The sequence below is a fragment of the Pseudorca crassidens genome, chromosome 19, assembly GCF_039906515.1.
Source record: "Pseudorca crassidens isolate mPseCra1 chromosome 19, mPseCra1.hap1, whole genome shotgun sequence".
Classification (NCBI taxonomy): Eukaryota; Metazoa; Chordata; class Mammalia; order Artiodactyla; family Delphinidae; genus Pseudorca; species Pseudorca crassidens.
In genome coordinates this window covers 18,288,414-18,308,298 of record NC_090314.1, presented here as the reverse complement: position 1 = coordinate 18,308,298, position 19,885 = coordinate 18,288,414, and the positions used below count along the sequence as shown (strand labels likewise).

At 56.5% G+C, this 19,885-nt stretch overlaps 1 protein-coding gene across 4 annotated transcripts in view; it reads right to left on the bottom strand.

Moving 5' to 3' along the window:
- SEZ6 (seizure related 6 homolog) overlaps positions 1-19,601 on the bottom strand; it is a 45,101-nt gene extending 25,500 nt beyond the window's left edge. For all 4 annotated transcript variants that reach the window (XM_067714597.1, XM_067714598.1, XM_067714599.1 and 1 more), the window contains exon 1: positions 19,371-19,601. In XM_067714597.1, the coding sequence (XP_067570698.1) occupies positions 19,371-19,425 (55 nt within the window). In that variant the 5' untranslated portion in view covers positions 19,426-19,601. The remainder of the gene's footprint in view (positions 1-19,370) is intronic.
- Between the last annotated feature and the right edge of the window lie 284 nt (positions 19,602-19,885).

The window sequence follows — 19,885 nt, the reverse complement described above, 5'->3', positions numbered from 1 at the left end:
GAACCTGGTCATTAGTCTCAGGAAATGCTTCATATATTTGGATTCCTTCACGGACACATGACGACATTTTTGTTGGGGTCCCATTATGCCCTATTTCTCTCACTTTTCAGAAAATAATTTCTTTTGTCTCTCTCTCTCTTTTTTCTCCTTCTACAAAAGCTAAACTCTGGAGTAAGGCAGATGTAAACTCTGGAGTAAGGCAGATGTAGCTTCAAATCCATCACCATGGGACTGTGTGACCTTGGGCAAATAACAAACTCCCCGAACCTTATTTTTCTCATCTGTAAAATGGGGTTTCTTTTATAGGATTAACTGAGATAATATTACTTCCCTTTCCCATTTGCTGTGCCTCTCTGAATTCTCTTTATCTTTCTTTTGACACAAGCCAGGTGCCATCTAGGGCAGGATCTAAAGTAGGGTCATCTGCATGCTACAAGCCCCTCCCCCCCAAATCCATGGTAGACATTATTAACCAATTTTGGTTATTTCTTGCTGAGGCCACATGGGGCTTCAGAATCCTTCTTAACACAGTTATCCAGGCAGCCACTACCAATTGATTAGATAGGCTATGGAAGAAGAAACTTATTTGCTGATACTGGTCTGAGGTTGCTATGCTGTTGATTGTATTGACTTATTTAAACACATAGCTGAAGAGATGATGCATATTCTGCCTGTGGCCCACTAGGCTCCCCAGATCCTTGACTGCCAGAAAAAGGTCAATGGATGCTGGCTTCAGATTCACTTCACATAGAATTTTGCCAGTTTGGAGAAGGCTGGGAAGATATTCTGATTTTAACAGCTCTCAAAATGGCTGCATGAAGATTTGAAGGGAAACACAGCCAGGGTGAGATAACAGAGTTTGCAAGGAGAAGGTTGGTTCCTCTGCACATCCGATGGTGGGGCTGTCATTCCACAGGCTCACACCCACCCCATGGATTGGCAGGCGTGAGGAAGCGGCAGATGGCCTACCTTCTGTCCAGGAGATCATGGTAGCTCTGATGTGTCAGACAGTTGGGAGGAGGGAGGAAATTGGCGTGAGGGAGGGGGGTGCAGGTCAGAGGGCTCTCCACTGCTCTGGGTCAGAGGGGCCTTGGGGCCTCAAAGCCCTGAGGAACGAGGCCCAACCCCTATCTCCTGAGATGCTCACTAAAGGAGTCCATCTGTGCCTTGGCATTCTGTACCAGACACTGACAACACAGTGTCCAGACTAGATGCCCAGCCAGACCCATACCCCCTGGAGCAGACGGTCTGGCAGTGTCCCGTGTGTTTCATCTGAGTCAATGGTGGAGGGTCCAGGGAGTGCCTCTGACATGCCAGCACGGGGCTATTCTCTTTGCCCAGCCCCCAGATGTCACACGGTCTTTGCCAGCTTACCTGAGAGTGATCATAGCATATGACAAGGAAGAAGAGCCTTTCTCATCACATAGACTGGAGCCTTAGGGTTCCAGTGTCCCCTTCCAGGGTTGCCCAAGAAGAGATGTAGCAGAGGCTCCCAGGGTAGGCACCTGCGGATGTCTTCACTGGGAGAGCGAGCGCCTCTGTCTCAGGAAGGGACCGTAGCGGGCACAGCTCCTCCCGCTGGCTGCCAGGTAGGTGCTGGGCAATGGAGCAGAGTTAATGGGCACCTCCCGTCACTGTCGATTGCACTGATTGTGTTATCTGGGGGGACTGAGCACTTGGTTAAGTGGGATCGAGATAGCATATCAAACAAGCAAATTGATTCTACAATCAGCTGCCACGTGGTCCTGGAGGGTGCTACCCACTATCAGAGAGGGTAAGATAATCTCCGGGAGACAAGCCATTTCCAGGGAAAGGGCATCTCCAGACACCCTGGATGATTCTGACGGAATCCTGAGGCCCTGTGAGCCCCCTCCCCAGGTTCCTGGGGTTCTCTCTGCCTGGTCAGTCTCTACACCAAAGGTGTAGAGACTGACAAACGGGGAGTGCGATGCAGGGGAAGCAGCAGGAGGTGTCAGAGACCCAAATGCCCAGTCTCATCAGGCACCTTAATGTGTGCCAGACACTGAGTTGGGCCGTTCCCGTATCTTGGATTATCTAATTGACGCTACGAGTCTGTGAGGTGGGACTCTTATTCCCACATTACAGAAAAAGAACCTGAAGCTTAGAAAGGTAAGGTGAGGACTTGTCCAGTCACACAAAGGTGGAGCTGGGATTTGAACCTATGTTGATCTGGTTCACAAAGCCCTAGTCTTTCCAGGACACTAGCTTGCCTCACAGGAGGAGGGGACTGGGGCTACCCAGCAGAGAGTCCTCTAGCCAGTTGAGGAAACTAAGGCCCAGAGAGAGGAATGGACTTGTCCACGGTCTTATGCAGGTTAGAAGTGGAGCTGAGGCCAGAGTTTCTGGCATCTGGGACCTGAGCTGAGGCTGAGCCGAGCTGGGCCCTCAGGAAGCCTTCTGGCTGGGACCCAGGGAGCCCCCATTCTGTGTCCAAAGCACACCTGAGTCTGGGACTCAAACCAGAAGCCGAGGACACTGCTCCGCAGGGCGGGCATGCCAAGTCACACATACACTGGGGTGTAAATGTCAGCTCTGCCACTTAAAAGTCAAGTGAGCCTGGGCAAGTCACCTCTGTGTCCTCAGCTGTAAAACGGGCAGTTTGGAGAGGTTCTGTGAGAATCTTTTTGTTCTAAATAGCAGGGTTTTTTTGTTTGTTTGTTGTTGTTGTTTTTTTTTTTTGGTGGCGGGGACTACAGAGGGAGAGGCCACACTCCGAGGGGGGCAGCCCCCTGCCAGGGCAGCACTGAGCAGGCCTTTAGGGTTGGGAGAAGCTGGCCCGGGTGAGGCCTCTCCTTTCTAGGCGACCATGTCCCCTGTTGTGTGGCAGCGTGTGTGACCTCGAGCATGTCAGCGTCCTCAGCTGTACAAGGAGGATAATACTGCATCGCGCTGCGCAAAGGGCAGCCGCCTCCGAGGCTGGCATGTATGTGGGGGACAGTGGCCCACAGCAAAACAGCCCCCCATGATCCCCACCTGTCCGGTGCCGGTGCCGAAACGCAGGCATGCACACCCTGGGCTGCTGCTCCCGCGGGGGCCGGGGGCTGCGTCCTCCAGGTGGGCTGGGACTGGGAAACACGCCTCGGCTCCCACACCACCCTGTCGCCGTTCCTGCCGCGGAGCTTCCCGGCAGCCCCCAGCCCTGGTGGGCCCCGCCACCGCCTCCTGAGCCCTCCCCCCCCATTAGCTCTCAAGCTATGCAAATAGACATCGGAGGGAGCCCTGTTTAAAGTATTTAGACGAAATGAAAAAAGGCTTTCATCGGCACTAATGAGCCATTCAGGATGCCTCCCCAGTGGATTCTCTCCCGCTCCGCCTCCCGGCCCGCGCCGCCCCCCTGTGGCCCCTCTTGGGATTGGAAGCCCCCTCCTCTTAGCCCCCGCCGGGGCCTCCCAGGGAAAGCCGCCTGCCCTGCCCGCTTCTCCCCTGGGCCCAGCTGGGTGAGGGTGGAGACAGGGGGCCGCGTGCTCCACCTGCACAGACTGGGATCTAGATGGGGCGCGGTGCTAGCTTCTGTTTAGGGAAAGCCACAACGACTGGGGACTCTTCTTCATAGCATCCAGTTGGGTAGGTGTTCTGTCCCTTTCTGAGAGTTGGGGAAACTGAGGCTCAGTGAGGCCCAGGACGTTGCCAAGGGTCACTGCCCCTGCGGGCTGAGGAGTTGGAATTGGTCTGTGTGGAGACAATGGCGGAGGGTGGTGGTCCCTGCCTGGGGCAAATGCTGCACCAGGCAACACACTCCAGATGCCACCTCAGGGCCAGGCGGGCTGTCTGCTTAGCGCTGTTGTGTCTGCAGATCTTTCTGCTCCAGACAGAAAGAAAAACCTCAGGTTCCAATCCCCAATCTATGTCTCACTAGCGGTGTGACTGGGCAAGGGGCTGCCCACTCGAGCCTTTGCTTCTCCAGCTGTGGAGTGGGGACCTCCTGGGTTTGGTGAGGGCCATCTAGAGACAGGCCCATCCTCCCAACGGCCAGCCCCACCCCGTCCTCTGCAAGGGCGGGGGGACCTGCTGGCCTTAGCGGCTGGCACAGGAAGGGGACCCCACAGTTCTCAGAAAGGTCAGGCTTGATCCCCAACTTGTGGCGGCACCAGCTTTCAGCTGAGGGGAGCATGACTGCAGGTGGGCACAGGGGGAACTTGGGGGATACAGTGGGCAGGGAGCTACCCCTCAGGATTCTGGAGGTTGGGCTGGCCCAGCATAGGGAGAATGAGTATTCAATGGGATCCATTTATTATCCCATAAAAGCTAATGAGTTTATTCTGGAGGTTCTCTGGCCCCTTTCAAGTTTTAATAGGGAATTAGTGACGGCCTGGCCCCCGTGGACCCCCTTTATCCCAGAGCCCGAGGGAGGGAAGAGAGGCTCCTGGAGTAAGAGCACCTGGGCCCCCCAGAGCCAGAGCCTGGTCTCCACAGCGACGGTTCCACTGGGCCCAGGCCTACCTCCTGAATTGAGGGTCCCCAGCTGGAGGCTGGCAGGGCCACATAGGGCCCCTGAGGCCTGATTCCATGTTCTACTACTGAAATAATTACCCCACAGTATCCCTGTGTCTGAGGTAGGTTTGCTGCTGTCGACTACTTGTATTAACAGAAAAGGCTATATACCCTATATAACAGATGGGGAAACTGAAGCCTAGAGTGGGGGTGTGGCTTCTTCAAGATCACCCAAAAGGTATGGCAGAGGCAGAATGGACACGTTCTGCCTCCTGTGGTTTGTAGCCAGGCAGCTACCATTACTCAGTGCTCATGTGCTAAGCATGCCCTCAGCAGTTTCACACGTAATCAGTTATCCTCCCAAGAGACAGAGACACTGAGGCCCAGAATGGTTAAGTAAGTTGTGCGAGGTTGCACAGCCCATGCGTGGCAAGCCTGGGACTAGAACCCAGAGCTCAGCCGCTCCATAGCTCAGCTCAGTCTACTGCTCCCACTGGCCCTCAGCTGTACCTCTTGACTATCTCCCCACCAGCCTGGCCGTCACTATCCTAGGGCACTCTTGCTGGGAGCACTGCAGCTTGGGGTGATGGGGAAGGAGTCCTGGTGGTGTCTTGGAGGGCCAGTGGTTAGGGTGGGCAGTGGTTTGAGTGCAGCAGATACACTCAAAGGGAATTTCTCTGCCAGAACAGGTGCCTTCCCCCTTCTTCCCTGTTGCTCACTACTTTGTCTCTTTAAACTTTCCCCACCCTACCAGATCCAGCTCCAATCCCCACTTGGGACTGAGGGAGCCATCCCTGCCTGGCCCAGTGGGTGACAACAGCTCTCTCCTCTGATCTCCTGGGAGCACTTCTCGGTAGGCCCTCAGCACACGTACAGCTTTGTCCATGGCCAAGGATCTAGCAGAAGGCATCTCTCTTCCCGCATCTCTGCCCACAAATGCTGACCCCTGGTGCCAGGTACATTGAAGGTGGGCTCAGGGGACACACTCTCCAAGCCAGGATTCTGCCTGTCTGCACACTTGGAAGGCACCCTGCTCCCCAAAGGGCAGGGGAGGGCAGGGGTGGGCAGAGGTGTGTCCTGCAGGGAGAAGATGGGCAGCCAACCCTTGGCAGTGCCCCAGCACAGCCCCAACTGGCAACTGATGAAGAGTGTCTATCGGCACAAGCTGGTGGGCCCTGCAACCCCAGACTGCCCTCTCTTCCCCTGCCACTGACCATCCCCCATCTCACCCTCTTACTACCCTCTCTTGGCCAACTCCTGGCAGTTCGGTTAAATCTGGAGTACAAATGCGAATGGGGGCATCTCCTCCTGGCTGGGACCTAGGCAAGGAAGTGGCTGCTCCCCAGAATCTGAGCCCTTGTAGCCTCTGTGTGCATCTCATCCCTCCCTCATTTACACAGGAATAAACAGAATCCAGAGAGGTTTCCCAGGTCACACAGTAAACTTGGGGCAGGGCTGGAACTCAAGATTTTGGGGCTCAAAGAGCATCTGGCCCAACTGTTCTGAAGAGTGAACCCTCCAATACTTTTGGGGCTGTCTGCCATCTGTGGGCATGCCTCCAGCGACAGAGAGCATGCTGCTTCCTGAGCTGCCAGGAACAGCTACCTCCCCCATTGTACTAGGTTGGGGGTGGGTGGGTAACCCCGGGCTTCGGCATCTCCAGCGTTGGGGTCTTCTTGCCGATGGAGGGAGTAATGGGGGTAGAGCAGGCAACACCCAGGAGTCAGCCCACCTGTTCTGGTCCCGCCCCTAACAGGCTAATTGGTCCCCCTGCACAAATCACTTCCCCATCCCGAACCTTCATTTCCCCACCAGTAAAATGGAAAAAGTATCACATTCCAGGATCTGGTGAGCCACAAAGGGCTCTGTGAAAAAAATACTGAACGCCACTGTTTACTGAGAATTTACCATACACCTAGCACCATTCTAAGGTGCTTTACCAGAATTAGCTCATTTATCCCCCCACAATAACTCTGAGATATGAACTTTTATAGGTGAAGAAACTGGGACCCAGGGAAGGGCAGTTCCCAAGTTACCAGTTTGGATGTGTCAGATTCAAACGCAGAGGCCACGCAGCCCTAGTGCAGTGCTGTCTCATAGAACGTTTCATGATGATGGAAATGTTTTATGTCTGCACGTCTGTCATGGTAGTCAGTAGCCATACATGGCTAGTAAGCCCTTGAAATGTGGCTGGTGAGACCAAGACACCGAATTTTAAATTTGATTTCATGTTCATGAATTTACATTTAAATCGCCACATGTAGTTGGTGGCTACCATGATGGAAAGCGCAGCTCCAAAACCCGACCTCTAGACCCAGAAGTATTCACCGCTCAGAAGGGAAGAGCCTAGAGTGGGAGGGGGTCCTGGAGAAGATTAAAATGGGCTGACAGGGTACTTCCCTGGTGGCGCAGTGGTTAAGACTCCGCCTGCCAATGCAGGGGACGCGGGTTCGAGCCCTGGTCCAGGAAAATCTCACATGCCGTGGAACAACTAAGCCCATGTGCCACAACTACTGAGCCTCTGCTCTAGAGCCCGTGAGCCACAACTACTGAGCCCATGTGCCACAACTACTGAAGCCTGCATGCTCTAGGGCCTGTGCTCCACAGCAAAGAGAAACCACTGCAATGAGAAGCCTGCGTACTGCAACAAAGCATAGCTCCTGCTCGCCACAACTAGAGAAAGCCTGAGTGCAGCAGCGAAGACCCAACACAGCCAAAAATAAGTAAATAAATAAGTAAATAAATTTATTAAAAAACAAAAAAAAGATGGGCTGACAGTGTCTACTCCCTTCCTTTGGGCCTGGGAAAACTGGGGCCTGGGGTTGGGCAGGGAGAGGTGACAAGGAGCCCTGGGACTTCTTTAGGTTTTTCATAAAGGCCTCAGGAGAGCTGAGCCTGTCAGCCACTCACTCCTCAGGGAGGACTGGTGCCACCCACCCACAATGTTTTCTTCCCAACCTGGGCTGAGCACTGATGTTCGGAGGGGTGGAGTGTTCAATGGGCAATTTGGGGACCTCAGGCAGAGCCGGTATAGGAGGACGTTATGGATGGAGGGCAGCCAGGAATCCCTGGCCTCTGGCGATTTGGCCCAGGACGGGGCCAGGGTGTGTGAACGCTCCATGACAATGCCTGCTGTGCTCGGCTCACCTGCCCCTACCTCCCTGCCCAGTCAGGCACACAGGGGCAGGGAGCCTGGCCTGGCCAGCACCCCAGGGCTCCTGGGCAGCCCCAGAGTAGCTGCCTGGTCTTGGGACCAGGGGAGGGCATCACATTTACTGAGCACCCTCCATGGGTCAGGCAGGACTTCCTAGGGGGCTGTCTTCCACCCAGAGCAGCGCCTTTTATGCCTGGAATCAATATTTTACACTTTGTATGTGAAGGAACTGAGGCTGAGAGGCAAAGTGAATCATCCTAGTTCATACAGGAGGGAAGTGGCAGATAAGGGGTCTGAACTGGGTTTGCCTGTTCCACAGCCTGGGCTCAAGTTTCTACTGCAGAGTTACTGCTTCATGTGAGCATGTGTGGTCCTGTGAATATGTGGGCCCGTGTGTATACGTGAGCGTGTGCATGTGCCTGCATGTGTGTTTGTGTGTGTGTGTGTGTGTAGTTCCAAACACACAAGGACCAAAAGTCATTACCCTTTGTTCTCGACCATGGACGCCACACCCTGGAACCTGGATTCAGGGTCCTCAAGCCTGGAAAGGCCCAACCTCCCAAAAGGGATGCCTTCTCCCCAAGGCGGCTGCTGTGCTGCCTCCTTTTCACCCTGCGCCCTTCTTGGACCCTGACTTGACCCTTCCCAGGGCCATGTGGCCTGGACAGCCCCTTAGGCTCTGGGTGTGTGGGGAGAGAGGGGACAGGGCTCTGGGCTGCTGCCCTCTCCTCCCCACTGCCCCTTCTCTCCTGTGAGGCTGTGGCCAGGGGCCCAGGGTAGAGGGAGCGCTAACTGCCACGTTCTCCGCTTTCCAATTTAAAATCTAATATGGTCTCGCCACTGCAGAGCTGGGGGCTGGAGAGGTGATTAATGAGGCCTCTGCTACAGCGTCGCCTGCTGTGCTCTACACCTTCCCCTGCGGCCCTGAGTTCCCCGCTCCTGCCTGCCTGCTGGCCCTGGGACCCCTAGCCCTGCCTGCCAGCAGTTCCTGGTGCTGGATAGGTGGCACAGGAGCTGGGGGCCTGGAGTGGGGTGTTGGGAGACAGAAAGGGGCTGGCCTTGGAGGTGGGGGCAGCAGGACTGACGCCCACCCCTGGGGCAGGCTGGAAGGAGAGGAACAACCTGGACCCTCTTTGGCCTTACCTCCCTCACCAGCTGGTACCTAACCATTCTGCTAACTCCTCGTGATAATGCCAGCTGGCAGGAGTGTGGCCAGGGCAGAGGAGGGATGTGGCCCTGGGCTGGGTGCTCAGGTCAGCCCTCCCCCAGCGCCGCCACCTCAGCAGCAGCAGGGATCATATTTCTCTGAATGGAAAACCTTGGAAATGTCAGCTGGGCTGAGGAAGGCTGTGAAGGCCTTCTCCCTGGAGCTAGTACCAGGGCTGGCTCAGCCCAGCCCAGTGGTGAAGCTGGGGGACAGGGGTTGGTCTAGGGAGGAGGAGGAATGGCCATCCCCTCCATCCTCTGCCCCCTGCCCAATTCCAGGTACCTGCGGAGGAGAGTCCCTCCTAGCCACTGAGCCCAGCAAGGTACCAGGGTACCAAGGTACCAGCATCTTTGGGCTGTTTCTCCCTCCCCCCACCAATCCCCCCTGTAGTTCAAAAGCTGGCATTACTGAGGTTACTCCCAGTGCCTGTGTTCACCTCTGAGCTGGATGGCCGGCCCGGTAGCCCCAAGATTCTGTGGCCTTTGGTCAGAGGAAGAGGCTCACTCTACGTACCAGGGCCAAAGTGACCTTGTGACCTTTGCCCTGTGGCTACTTTTGTCAGCTACATCTGGGAAGAGATGGATTGAGGGATTTGGCTGCGCCTAGACCCCCAGTTGCCCTGATCCTTAATGCTGAGGTCGGCTCTCTCTCCCCTGGGGGTCACTAGAGTGTCTGTCCTTAGCTGTGAAAGCTGAGAAGACTGGTGAGGCCTTGTCAGAGCCCTGTCTCCAGCATGGAGGTAGCTTTGCCATGGACAGGCTGTGTGACCTTGGGCTTCTCTTGCCCTCTCTGGGCCTGTCTGGCTTTTCATATAGTACTTGGTTCCTGGCTTTTTAGGTTCTTCGGGTGGGTGGGGTGGAGAGTCACAGCCCCTCTACTATCAGTGCCCAACTGCAGGGGTCGACGGAGCCTCACAGTGGGCAGTGGTACAAGTGGAGGGGGCCTGGCAGGGCAGGGGACTGTGCTCTGTTGACTTGCCACTTTCCTTCTGAATGTCACTGGACCCCATACACCTCATCTCCAGTACCTGAAGTCCCTGTGTGTGTGTGGGTAGCCTCATCCAGGTATACTCCCTCCCGTCTCCCTCACACTTTGAACTCCATTCTGTCTCTCCAGCTTCTATGGGGGAGATGCAGGAGGTCCTGCCTTACTTCCAAATGGCCTGTGGAAGAATCACTGGAGGCCTGGGATCTGCCTTTAGAGGTTTGGAGGGGGCGGGGGAGGGTAGCCTGGGACCTTCTCCTAGCCCCAGGCAGGTGGCATGGGGCCTAAGCTGCCCCAGGGCATGGGCCCTGCACCTGTGGACAATCCCAGACTCCCCTTGTTTCTATGGCCTGTGGGACTGAGGGGAAAGGGCCTTACCAGCCCAGCACCCCAGCCTGGGAGGCTTCCGAGGCTCAGCTTGTCCTCCCCACTTCCCCAGCAAGCCTGAGTGGGGGAGGGGAGGGGTGCAGAGCAGCTAAAAATAGCAGCAGCAGCTCAAGTCTCCTTGAGGGGTCAGTGGAGCCCAAGATTGGGGAGGAAGAGAGTGGAACAGGCTCTGGGGAGGGGAGAGACCAGACTGAACTGGGACCTGCTGTGCCTACACCCAGGGCCACAGTCCCAGGGTATAGGGACAGAAGGGTACAGATATGCAGGGACATGTGGACACAGACACCCAGGGGTAGATGGACAAGCCAGGCAGAGATATATACAGACATGGCTACCTGCGTATCTGGGGCTTCTTCTCCCCCAGACCCCCTGGGAACACCAGATGGACCCAGCTGTGCAGCCCCCAATCCCTCAGTCTTCTCTCTTGACTCAACCTTGCTCTGACTTCCAAGGACCCTGCCAGACAGGGTGTGTGTACACCTTGAGTAGAGAAGGCTAAGTCCCCCCTCTGTGTCCCCGTCAGTCTCCTCTGCTCGAGGCCCAGGGCAGGGAAGGACCAGGGAGCGCCAGAGGTAGTATCAGGGATACAGGTGCAACAGAGACTAGGCTGAGGGCACCACCCCAGCCTGAGCGGCAGGCTTCTTCCTAGCCTGGGCTGGCAGGCAGGGTGGGGGGATGAGAGAGAGACGGCTGGACCCAGAAGAGCAAGGCTAGGGCTCTGTCAGGAGGTGGAAAGAATGGAGTGGGCGGTGAAGGAAGGTGGACCAGGGGAGGCTGGATAAGCAAATGCACCAATGACCTCTCTCAGGCATGCCTTGTTTGGTCCCACCTTTACACCTTTGCCTGGAGACGCCAGGGGCTCTTCCGTCCTCAAAAGAAGGTGACTCCCTCTCCCCCATTTCCTCTAACCAGCCAGAAAATAGGACCTCACAACAAGAGGGAGGCTGCCAGCTGCCAGACCAGATGTTTCCAATCACTAGCACATCCCCTTGCTGGATATAAATGATATCTAAGAATGTCCATCAGAGCAGCAAGCCAGGGTGAAAGCCCTTAGAAGCACTCTAATCCCAGCCTTCATCCCTCTACACTGCTAGTCTCAGCTTCCTAGTCAGACCTGGGCCAGCTGGCACTCACTGCCCGCCCCTGCCTTGGGAGTCCAGCACTGGGCTCCTCCGGCTTCTGACCCAGCCCCTTCAGTGACGACCTGAAAACCAGCCCCTCCTGGTGCTGGACAGCTCTGGCTACACGAGGACCCTCCTCTTAAGCGGGGCTTCCAGTTTCTTCCCTGTCACCACCCCTTCTGATTTTCTTTGATTTTGGATGCTGTTTTTTGAAAGAGGTGGGACAGATGCCATGAATTCCCAAGGAAACTGAGGCACAGGAAGGTGACATGATTTGCCCAAGGTCACCCAGCCAGTAAGAGGCAGTATCAGGTTTAAACTCTGGGAGTCCTGGTGCCCTGACCAGCATTCTTCTAATCATGTTCTTCCTTTGGGGCTGCCCCCTCCTCCCGGAGGCACAACTTGGCTCTCCAGACTGCATGATATCCCCCCCTCACAGGCTTTGGGGCTCCCTAGGCACCTGCTGGCTGGTGGGACCCAGGCCAGACACTCAGCAGGTGGCTGCCTGGGGCACAAAGGAGCTGGTGCTCAGCTGCTGGGCTGGGAGGGAGAGAGGGAGAAGCTATGGGGGTGGGAATGGGGGAGGGATCGGGGCTGAGAGTGGGAGGGGCAGGGTCTGCTTCTGTGCCTTTTATAAGGAGCGAGAATGCAAAGGGGGTAAAACAGCATGCAAATGAGCATCTGTTGGGGGTTGCTCTGTGGTTCAGGCACTTTTCACAGGGGCCCTGCAGTTCTGCCCTTGCAGCACATGACCAGCTGGAAGGAGAGTCCTGAGGGTAGAGAGAGGAGCCCATGGGGAGGGGAGGAGTGGGGGACTGAGGGAGATGCTGAGGTTAATGGGTGCAGGATTCCGGCTGGGCCCCTGGGGACTGCACTGGGGGAGGGGAGAGACCCACAGCTTGGATTCTCCAGCACATGTGGTTTGGTGGCAGGAGGGGCCCTGCACCTGCTCTGCCTTCTTGGGAGGTTAGAGAGACACTCAGACCCAGCAAAGATGGAAGGAGTTGTGATGGGGGGCACCAAGCAAGGCCTGGCATAGGGATCCCAGAGGCTCACTGGACCCTCAAAGACCCCAAAGATGAACTCTCTTGCTACAGAAGAGAAACTGAGGCTCAGAGCAGTCCCTGGCCAGGAATCTCTTGTCCTTTTGAAGGTGAGTGGTTGGATGCTGTTGAGTATCTTGTCTGTATCGCATTTAATTAAAATGAGAGGGTCTGTAGTCTAGCTGGGGAGGCAGTCACAGCTGAGTTTATTAAGAAGGCAGCTCCCCCTCCAAAATGAGTTCCTTAAGGGCAGGGATTATGTTGCATTTCTGCCTATTAAAGCACCTGATAGGTGCTCAATAGAGGGTTGTTGAACGGAAAAGGGATGGGTGGATGAAGGATGGATGGATGGGCTAAGTTCCTGATGGGTGGTAGTGTTGAGAGAAGAGAGAGAGCCCTCTGGGCTGGATGATCAGGAAAAGAGGGGGTAGTCGAACTGAAATAAACAGAAGGACCCAGGGATAGCATTCCAGGTATGGAAAAATGGCTGAGCAAAAATGTAGAGGTTGGACTGAACAAGGCATGCACAGGGTCTAGGGTTCACCCTAGCACCCTCACCCAGTCTCTCCGTTGCCCACCTTCCCACACACTCAGTTCCTTCTCATCTCCTGGCAGAGCCCCTTGTCCCTGCTGAGCCCAGCCAGCACCCCTCACCCCCGCCCCTTTCCACCAGCCTGTCTGCCGGCAAGGCTGCACTCTGCAGCCTGAGACCCCGGATTGTTGTTGGAGAAGCAGCAGGTTTGTTTACTCCAGAGCCCGCCTGAGAAATCTCAACAGTCAATGGCCAACAGCACTGCCGGTGCTGCGGCATCGATCCTCCCCTCCCAGGGCAGGCAGCCGCGTGGCAGGTAGGCAGGTGGAGGGAAGCTGTGGTAGGCTTGGTTCCCAGTCCTGTCCAAGATCTGAGCTTCAGGCAAGCTTGGGCCTTCCTCCGTGGGGGCTGGGCCTCAGCGGGGGTGGGGGTAGGGGTGGGGGTAGGTGGGGCAGCCCAGATGCAGGAGAGGAGTGACTCCTATTCTCATTCACCAAGGCTCCTAAAAGATGGGAGAATAAGACTTACCCAAGGTCACTGGCCTCTGGGCCAACACTTCAGGGTTCATTTGACTCCCAGTCCCGTGCTCTATACTGGCCTCCAAGTGTCAGAAAAGATGTTTTATTCCTCTGCCCCTAAGGACTGAGCAAGATAAAATGTCCCTAATCTACATCAGTAACGACTGAGGGTAGACATCAGGAAGATAAACCACTGTCATCATTAGAAACATGCTAGAAGAAAGTCAGGAGCCATTTATGTCTTGGGTCTGTCTGACAACATGGGCTTGAACTTGGCATTCTATAAAATGCAGATAATAGCTTCTATCTCATAGAGATGATATGAGGACTAAATGTATATAAAGCAGTACAGTGCCTGGCACATAGCTGGTATCTGATAAATGTTTGCTATTATTGTTGCTGCTGTTATTATTATTATTAGGATATTGATACTCTTCTGGGTTCCCATCTGCTTGTACTGAAGCTCTGCCTTAGGGTGGGGGAGTAGACACAGTGCTGGCTGCAGCCAGGTTTTGCAAAATGGGTAGGCACTTTGGAGTAGTCTTATTACTTATTGGCTTTAAGCCCAGGGTAAGTGACTTAATCTCTCTGAAGCTCAGTTTTCCTATCTGTAAAGTGGGGATAACTAGTCTCTTGTATTAAAATAGAAAAGGCTTAAAAATGAAAGACTTGGCCCCTGAGGGTTCTGAGCCAGGCCTCATACCTCAATAACATGTTTGTGAAATGATGAATGAATGTACCCCAGGGGATGGATACACCGCAGGGGCCACTTTTTCGGAGCTGTGGAAGGTTCCTGGACATGAACTGTGGTGGTCCTGGATGACTCCTCTACCCCCACCTTTTCATTCAAGGGCATGACAGGCTCAGAGCTGCTCCCAAGGTTTCATATTGGTCCTTCCAAGCTCTGTGAGGGTGTCTGAAGCTGAGATGGATGAGGAGGTGATAAAGACAGAAGACATGGGGCTACCCCTCCCTTGTCTCAGTCCTTAAGTTCATGCAGGGCACCCCCTCCCAGCCAGCAGAAGTGGTGGGTACATGCTGTGGGAGCGAGTCAAGAAGCCTAGGCTCTGGGCTTAACTCTGCCGCTGCCTACCTGCACAGCTCATGAATTTATTCAACGTGTATTTAATGCATGCCATGTGCTAGGCTCTGTGCCACTGGGGACCCAAGCAGTGGTGGCACTAGGGCAGCAGGAGAGAGGCTTTAGTCCTCTCAGAATGGCCATCAGCACCCCACCCCCAAGCCACCTCAGGCTGACAGCGTGACAGCTTAATTTGTGGAAGGGAAAAACTAAGTAAAGGCTATAATTTACAGTTGGGATAATTGGCCAACCGTTAGGAGAGGGAAAAAATCCTAACATACAATCTATGTAAAAATAGTGTGCTTGCTACGCAAACTCAGCTTCAAGACACAGTCCCAGCTGCCATGCACCCAGCTCTCCTTTCTAAACAGGCAGCTGACCCTAAACTTCTTCCAGAGAGGAATTCTAGAACGGCCCTGAAATGGAGGGGCGGAGCAAAACAGATTTGGTACCCTTGTTTTTGAGTTCCGTCTTGCTCTTGGAAAGGAGCATCAGGCAATCAGGCGCTCACGTTCCAACAAGATGGGTAACCTGATGGGGGAAAGCCAGGGGATGGTGGGAGCACGGAAGAATCCCCTGACCCAGGCTGGAGGTCAGGTGAGGCTTCCCCTGAGAAACCATATAGTAGATGTCCTATAAATATGTGCAGAAGAATTGCATGAAGGGCCAACTAAGCTGGGACCTGAAGCATGAGATGGAGTGAGCCAGGTTGGCCCAGGAGGGGAAAAGAATTTCAGGCAGGAGGAACAGCAGGAGACCAGAAGCTGTTGAAAACATGGATAGTTTGGGGAACTGATTGGCCTGGCTGGGCAAATTGGCTTCCTGCCGGAATTACTGTGAAAGGGGTCTTGGAGACCTCCTAGTACCTGCTCCCCACCTCCCAGCTGCTGACTAGGGCTGGTAGCATTGTCTCCTCAACGCCAACCCCCCGCCCCCAAGCCTCTAACATACACAGCCTGGCTCTTCCTCCCTGAGAGGAGGCCAGTAAGCTGGGGACCCAGAAATCTGCATGACTTGACAGCCTTTGGAGGCCCTAATGTGCTTCCAGGCTTGGCAACCACCAGTTTGGTGCACCCTTAAACTTGAACGCTCCAGGAGGTGGAGACCCACAGAGGACAGAGACATGCCTGAGGACAGACAGGTAGCCTGAGGCTCTTAACCATCCGAAGTGAGAGGTTGCTTCACTAAAGTAATCCTTACCTATACGCCCTTTTCCACAGCCTCTTTCTTATTTGGGGGTTGGGGTACCCAGCTCTGACAGCTCTGCCCAGGTTGGGGCGCAGCAGCCCTGAACTGAGCCCAGCCTGGCAAACGGGGCCTGAAAAGGCTTGGAGAGTTGGGGACAAAGAGGGTGGAGGAGGCTGGCACGCTTGGGCACCTAGGGCTGGGTGGAGGGAGGGGCTAAGGAAGGAGGTTTGTTGACATGCCCCCCACCATTCAGGCAGCCATGGTGAGAGGGGCACAGAAGCTCTAATTAAGCCCAGTTTCTAATTAAACCCAGCCCCTGTGTCTCCTCAATCCCCATTAGCGCCCCATGGTGTCTCCAAGGCATTTTAAGCTGCCACCCTGCTGAGGAGGCTGGGACCGCTGCCAGGGCCTGCCTAGCCTGATGAGCTTAGGCCCGTGAGGGGCAAAAAGCCAACCCAGACTTCCCCTCCAGTCCGTGGCAGTTTCTGGGTCCTCCAGTCTCCTCAGAAAGCCAGGGGAGCCTCCTGCCCGCCATGTCAACCTCTGGGGCTCTGAGTGCAATCTAGACTGTCTCCCACTGAGGCTTGTGCCCAGCACTCCCTTCCTTACCCCAAAGTGCCAGGTTGGGCAACAGGGAGAACGGCTTGGGGCTAGTTTTGGCTGTAGCCCCCAGACTCAGGAATATTCGGTCAGACTCCAGCACCTACCACAGAGTCTGCAGGAAACGGCAATTACCATTTTATGTTAAGGCAGCCCTGGTTTGTTAACTCTTTCAGCACTAGGGCTCCTGGAGGCCAAGCCTTCCTCCTCTTCTTGCCTCCCAGACACCGTCCCCCAGTTCTTGGCACAGAGAGCAACCCCTACTTGCTGTCCCCTCCCTCACTCTTCCCACCACATACTCCATCAGAGTTCAGAGAGGGGGAGCATCAGGTCCAAGGTCACACAGCCAGTGGAGGCAGCCTCTACCTCTGGAGACCCAAACCCCACCCCAGTTTCTGCTGCTTCCACCTTCATAATCTCCCCAGGCCACATTCACACATGCAGAGTTTAATTAACTTTATTGATATTCAGAAATTAGGAGAATGACTAAAGGTAATTGCTCATTAAAAATCATTAAACTGACACAGCAGGCTCAAGCACACGCTGCCCCTCCCAAACCGCTTTCCTCTCCCCTTGTGGCAGGATCGCTGGGTACCAACTGTGGGTTGAGAGGACCACCGGTGGCTCATAGCGCCCCTCAAGCCTCAGGCCGATCGTGCCCCCGCAGCTGCAGAGGGAATAGGGGACTGAACCCATGGGGTTGAGCCTGGCCCAGCACGATCTCGTCCTGCCCCTGAGGTCTCCACCTATGCCGCTTCCTGCCACTTCTGGGCTGCTTCCGGCTGCATCCAAGCCTGTGTCTCTCTGCCAAAATGTGAGGAAAGCTGAGGCTCCCCTCTCGAGGCCACGAGGCAGAGGGATGCACCACCCAGCCACAAAGGCTCTAGGCCGAGGTCTTTACTGCTCCGGGCCCGCCTTCTCATTGCTGAAGCCCCCAGGAGCCCTGAGATGGCCAAATGCATTGCCTGCCAGTGAGACCACTCAGTACCCAAACGACTGGGACCTTGCAGCCCCGCTGGGAGGAAGGGGTGTGCCAGGGCTGGCCCAGGTCCAGGCCTTCTCCCCTCAGGCCTGGCATTGCCAGGCTCCTTCCTCTTCTCCCTTGGGGAGTGAAAATAAAGATCTTTCCAAGCAGGCAGACCCCTATCCCACACACCCCTTGGGGGAGAGGTCTCGTGGGCATTGGGGAGGTCCAGATGGTCAGGGAGGGACACTGGCTGGACACACACAGACTCTCTGCCACAGAGTGAACAGATTCTTCTCAGCGCTCACACCCACAAGCCTAGCGAGGCTCCCCAGACTCCTGGCCACACCAGCCATCCTCCTGGAGACCCGCAGTCTCACTCCAGCCCTGCAGGGAGCTTTCTGGCAGAGGCTGCACCGCACACTGGTGGCCTTACACACTCCTCACACCACTCACTGCTGAGCCCTCATGCAACATCCAGACCTTCTGAAGCCCAGACACACTCGGACCCACTACTCCGGACACTCTGGGCCCTGATTACGTTCACACACAGACCCACACACCCACCCAGGAGATTTCGGACCACAGGCCAGGAGGCACACACAGGCCCTGCACCCCAAGGGAGCTGTCCAGCACAAGGACATGGCCCAATCACAAGAAATGCCCCGGGCTCCCAGGGACATTTTCGGACAGCTGGGCCAGGATGCGAGCTTCTCCTCCCCCCTCTCCCTGCCCTGGCCCTGTGGGGCGTTCAGGACTCTTTCCCTCTTCCCCAGCGGGAACACATGGCACTGAGTTCCTGAAGCCACAAAAGAACCCGGTCTGGGCAGCCAGGGAGCAGAGTGAGCACACCTGGCTGCGTGTGACTAGAGCCAGAGGCTCAGAGAGGGGCTTCCACGTCTCTGGGGACGCAGAGCGAAGAAAACCGTGGCCCAGGGGCCCAACCTGGCCCCGGCCCCACCGCCCTGAGCTCCAACGAGGCCTGGAAAGATGGAGCGAAGAGGTTAGAAACTCCCACCTTCTCCACCCTCCACATCATGCCCTACGAACCATACTCCTAGGGATGGCGGGTCCCAACGCCAAGCAAGGTTTCGGCAATCACACCAGTCACTGGCTGCAGTGGAAGAAAGACGTGGGTGTCCGTAGTTTTGAGAGCGTTTGTTTGAGCCAGGGCAGGTCCCGCCGAGAGTTGGAAACCTTCCTTCCCCGAGGCACAGAACCCCCATCCTCTCCCTAACATTCCCTCGCTGCACACTCCATGGCCAAGCTTCTCTCGACCCGGGACCGATGAAGTTGGAAATCTGACCGCAAGCGGGGGACCGAGGACCGCAGGGTGAGGTACCAGTCCTCCTGCGAAGAGTCTGCGGCCATGGGGTGGGGAGGGGCCGAGCAGGACGGCAGGCAGGGAGGTAGGAAGAGCTCCGGGCGTGTGCAAGAATGGAGGGTGCAAGGAAAGGACTCCGGGGAGGACAGAGTCTCTATCTCAGGACCTCAGCTGTTGCAGCCCAGGGCAGAGTGAGGAGCCTGATAGGGGTCCCCGGACCCCCCGAGTTTCTCCCTGGAATTGTACTCTAAATCCCGACTCAGCGCCAAGGCGGAGAGAGGTGAGCGAAGTCCCAAATCCGGGTCCGGCCGCCATCCGGCCCCGTCCCTCCGCAGTGAGAGGCCCCGGAACGGGTGGCAAAGTCGAACGAAGTTTGGCGGGCGACAACGGAGGCGGGACCTTGGGCCGCCAACGGGACCGTCCCGACTCACCGCCCTGTGCTCTGCCCCCCGGCACGCGCCCCAGAGCTCCCAGACGCCTGGAGTGTGGAGAGGTAGCGAGCGGGTGAACGCGTGAGTGTATGTGGGAAGTGGGTGGCGTGATGAACTGCCGCTGAAAAATCCCATTAGATCCGGAGAGATGATTAAAGGCGAGGTCTCGGCCGGGTGCGAATGGCGGGAGCAGCGGCAGCTTCCCGCCCGCGGAGCCCGTGCCCCGCCCGGCTCGGCCGGCGCGGGGGGCAGCGCAGCCGGCGGAGCGCGGTGCCTGGGCTGGGCAGCCAGATGCGCGGAGCTTAGCGCGGGGATGGTCCTCTCTTCCCACCCCCGGGACCCTGCTCCTGCCCAGTCCTGCCGCCGGACGCCGGGGTCCCTTACCGTGAGCCAGGAGCGCCAGCAGCGAGGGCAGGAGCAGCAGGTCTGCCGGGCGCATAGTGCCGGTAGCGGCCGCGCCCCAGGTCGGGGCCGCGATGGGAGGGCTGGGAGCTCGGCGGGGCTTGGGTGCGGGTCCTGCCGGGGAGAGGGAGCGTGGCCGCAGCCGCCGCCGGCGCCTGACAGAATCAGCACCACGGCCAGCGCCTGGCGTCGGCGCCGGGGATCGCCGCGCCGGCTGGGGGCGGGGGCGCGGGAGGAGCGGCTTACCGTAAAGTCTCAAGCAAAGGCGCAGAAGACCCGGCGGCGGGAGCACCGGCTCCCGCGCCGCCGCCAGCTCAAGGGAAGGACTTCCCTGCTAATGTGGGCACACGGCCCCCGCCCTTCCGCGCTGCCCACGCCCAGCCAAGCCTGCTGCCCTCTCTCCCATTAGCAGCCTGCTGAGGAGGTGGGGTTCTAACCCGATTCTCCGTGAGAGAGCCACCCTCTCACCATCCCTCCCCACCCCATCCTGGTACCTG